Consider the following 3,771-nt stretch of genomic DNA (forward strand, 5'->3'; position numbering starts at 1 on the left):
TTCTTCATGTTGCTTTATTTTTTAAAAGATAGGTAAATTTTAATAAATTTTTTAATAATTTCATTATAGATTCTGATAATATTTATTTTTTCAATACAATACCTAGAATTACTCATAGTTCCTCCCCAACCCATAAATAGGAAGATAATGTGCTCCAGTGCACTCAAATCCACGTCCTCCTACATTCGCAACAATAATTTTATATAATATTTTTTAAAAATTTCCATATACAAATTCTCATTATTTTTCTTAAGGTTATTTCGACATTGTATTTAAATTTTACACGAACTTCAATACCCATAATTATCTAAATATTCCTAAAAATAGGAAATAAAATATTTTTCACAATATTTAATTTAATTTATTTTAATGAATTATTTAATATTTTAATAGCCCATTTAGAAATTTGGATTTGAATTCACAAATTCTTTTTTTGTTTGTATATCAAATAAAAAATAGATTTGGATTTGATAAATCCATCATTAATAAAAATAATTCAAATCTGAATTTTGAATTTTTGAGAATTTACATGATTTATATATTCTTGACATATTTCTCTTATTATTTTCTAGCTCTACATAATAATAATAACCAATGTTGCTTGATTATAAAAATACAAATATATTCATAATATATATTTTGTTGTGCATGTAATCTTTTTTCCTTGTCATGATACTTGTATAAATTTCTTTACATTTGTAGTATTTTTTTTTGTAGGTTTTTCTATGTTTATGCATTCGTCACACATGCAATATATGATGATATGTCAATAACAATGTTATTAATTTTGTAAATTAAATCATATTGATATTTCATATATATATATATATATATAACTATAAAAATTAAAATTCATGTATAACATTTAATTGCATTACACTATATTTGTTGATTCCATGCAAGAAAAGAAAAGAAAAGTAAATACTATTTTGTATAAGCAATATATAGAACACATAATCATGCTTATTTTTTTCCATATAAACCCTTGGGCTTTTTCATAAATGGTCTTAAATATGCTATGTCAAATGATGAATGCAATGGCATCAATATTATCTATCAAAAGTTGGTGTTAGATTTGGTTTTTTTCCCTTACAATGTAAGTTTGATGTAAGTGATGACTGTTTTAGAGAGCTATAAGAAATTGAAGAAGGAAGGCCTAGCCTTTGTGTGGTGTTCCATTAATGGCATTGCTTCTTGTTGATTTACCTCTTCATCGTCTCTCCTACTGTTCTCTGTTACTTCACTTTTATTATTGGAATCTGTATTTACTTGAAGGAAATCATAGAATTCAATTGCCTCCTTTTTATCTGCAAATCATCCATATAATGTTGATTAATTATTTGGTAAAACAAATGTAATAAACTGTTCAATCTATCTATATCTAATCTAATATATACTTATATTTAACTTTATGAAATTATGAAATTATTTTTATTTTAAATTATAATTAATATTATGATGTTGATATTTTTGTGTTTTCACATTTTTATATCAAATACGTGCTCAGTATCACCTCACATTGCGGATCCATATTGAGTTGATGTCACAAGTTAGTCGTATAGAAAATGATTAAAATTTATTTTTTTATATTTTTATGTAAAATTATTATAAAATTTAAATTAAAAATATATCTATAGAGAAAGAAACTTCAATCTAGAATATTAAAGTCTCAAGAGAGTCGATTTTGCTATTTTAATTGAAGTTTGATTTATTTTCTACATATTTTTTATAAATATAGCATTACACAATATTTTTAATATAATCTAATATAAAAATCAAATTATAAAATAAACCCAATATGATTGTAAGATTGTATTAGTATTTTGTTTAAAAAACAAAATTACATCTCTTATTAGTAATCCACCCTTTTTTCATCTTTTAATTGTAAATGATTGTTATATAAAAATAATAACTGTACTATAATTTTTCCAATATTTATTTATTTTCCATTCTAATTATCTATTTTTGATAGGTAATTAAATAATTCTATCAACATATATTTAAATATTTATTGAAATTATATGAATACGATATTTTGAAAGGGAATTGACTCCTTCGAGAAAAGTTTTCGAAGTATATATCGTCTATCATGCAGTCGATCAGGTCTTCCAACAATCGAATGTATTATTTCCAAGTTCCATAGAGAGCTGTAGGTTGGGGAAAAAATATTGACATGGAAACAATACATTTGATTGTTGATAATACTTCCAAAACTACTCCTAAAGGAACCAACTCACGATTCAATCAAAAATTGCAATTAAATATAAATATTAAATACGCACCTTGGGTGGTTGTAACACAATGGTTTGGGTTCAAAGGAGAACAAGTGTTGTGAGGGAACCCTTGCTTGTATTTATGTAAAAGTGGGAGAAAACCATGACCAGCACCCATCTGTGAGTGATGAAGAGGTTTAGAGGGATTGGTGTGTGACGTTTTGGCATAGAGACTCGACCGTTGTCGGCATCTACGTGCCATGATGACATGCCAATGGTTCTTAACAGCGTTATCAGTACGACCGGGAAAAAGCCTAGCGATAACAGCCCACCTATTCCCATGGATCCTATGAGCACTCAACAACCGTTCTTCTTCCTCTTCCGTGAAAGGGCTCCGGTTAATCCTCGGATCTAACTGGTTAAACCATCTCAGCCTACAGCTTTTCCCTGCTAAGACCAATTCATATTATCAAACACCAAAACCGAAACCCTAGCTACACAACAATCATGATATTCTAAAACAAAGTAATCATCATTGTATCAATGTGCATACTATTTTTGTTTTGGTATTGGTATATATTGATATTGTCATATTTTATTATACCATTTCGAGTTTACCAATGTTTTTAAATATTTTTCAAACTCATATATAGTTTCTTGAAATATTAAAATGGTTAAAATGAAAATTTTAAAAGTTGATTTAAAAAATAAAATTTGTATCAACTGGTACAAATTGGTATTGATCGAAATAAGTTGAAACCCGCCGAAATTTTAATTAGAACGGAATATAGACTATTTGATACCGGTTTAAGACCAAAACAGTACGTATCAACCGATACGATTGGTACCAATGTTGTACCGACTACCATGTTATAAAAGGTAATAATAAACTATATACATGATTTAGGGTTTGATTATCACCTGATCTGCCTTGAAGCTTTTGAGCTATAGCATTCCAATTATGAGGGCCGTAACGTTCCACCGATTCTCGGAGCTTTTCATCTTCGGCAGGCCTCCAATGACCTCGGCTACACATCTGTTGATCTTTTAACTCAATGAAAAACTCAACACCCAAAAAGATGGGAAATAAAAGGGCAGATAGGAGAATAAAGATGGTAGAGGGTGGGCTAACAAGACAACAAGTAGATCACATACATGTATGTATATATATATATATTAAGGGGGAAAGTAGAAGAAGGGCAAAGTGATTTTCCGTTAAAGAGTTGGGAGGAAACAGTGAGTAATCAGGCGATTGATGTAAACGTTTTGGCTAACGAACGCTCTCTCACAACAAAGGTTTTTTTGGAGTAATCAATCAACTTTTTACACACACAAAATGGAAAGAGACAGAGACACAAAGAGGTTGCTTGGTGGGCTGAATTTCGTTTGCCTTTCAACGTCCTTCTAAATTTCTAACCTACAACCCTCTACTTGTAACCCACCTATCTACCATTTCGCCTTTTACATTACATGTTCTCTACACCATAGTTGTTGAAAACCGAACCAAACCGATGATATTAAAAACCAATTGATCTATAAGTCGATATAAACCGATAAT

At 28.8% G+C, this 3,771-nt stretch overlaps 1 protein-coding gene across 1 annotated transcript; it reads right to left on the bottom strand.

Moving 5' to 3' along the window:
- Positions 1–908: 908 nt before the first annotated feature.
- LOC105765701 (transcription factor MYB54) lies at positions 909–3,430 on the bottom strand. The gene is made up of 3 exons (XM_012584905.2): positions 3,135–3,430; positions 2,283–2,660; positions 909–1,307 (listed from the first exon to the last, which is right to left on the bottom strand). The coding sequence occupies exons 1-3, from the start codon at positions 3,247–3,249 to the stop codon at positions 1,132–1,134; spliced, it is 669 nt and encodes a 222-aa protein (XP_012440359.1). The 5' UTR covers positions 3,250–3,430; the 3' UTR covers positions 909–1,131.
- Between the last annotated feature and the right edge of the window lie 341 nt (positions 3,431–3,771).

Source organism: Gossypium raimondii, chromosome 12 (assembly GCF_025698545.1).
Source record: "Gossypium raimondii isolate GPD5lz chromosome 12, ASM2569854v1, whole genome shotgun sequence".
Classification (NCBI taxonomy): domain Eukaryota; kingdom Viridiplantae; phylum Streptophyta; class Magnoliopsida; order Malvales; family Malvaceae; genus Gossypium; species Gossypium raimondii.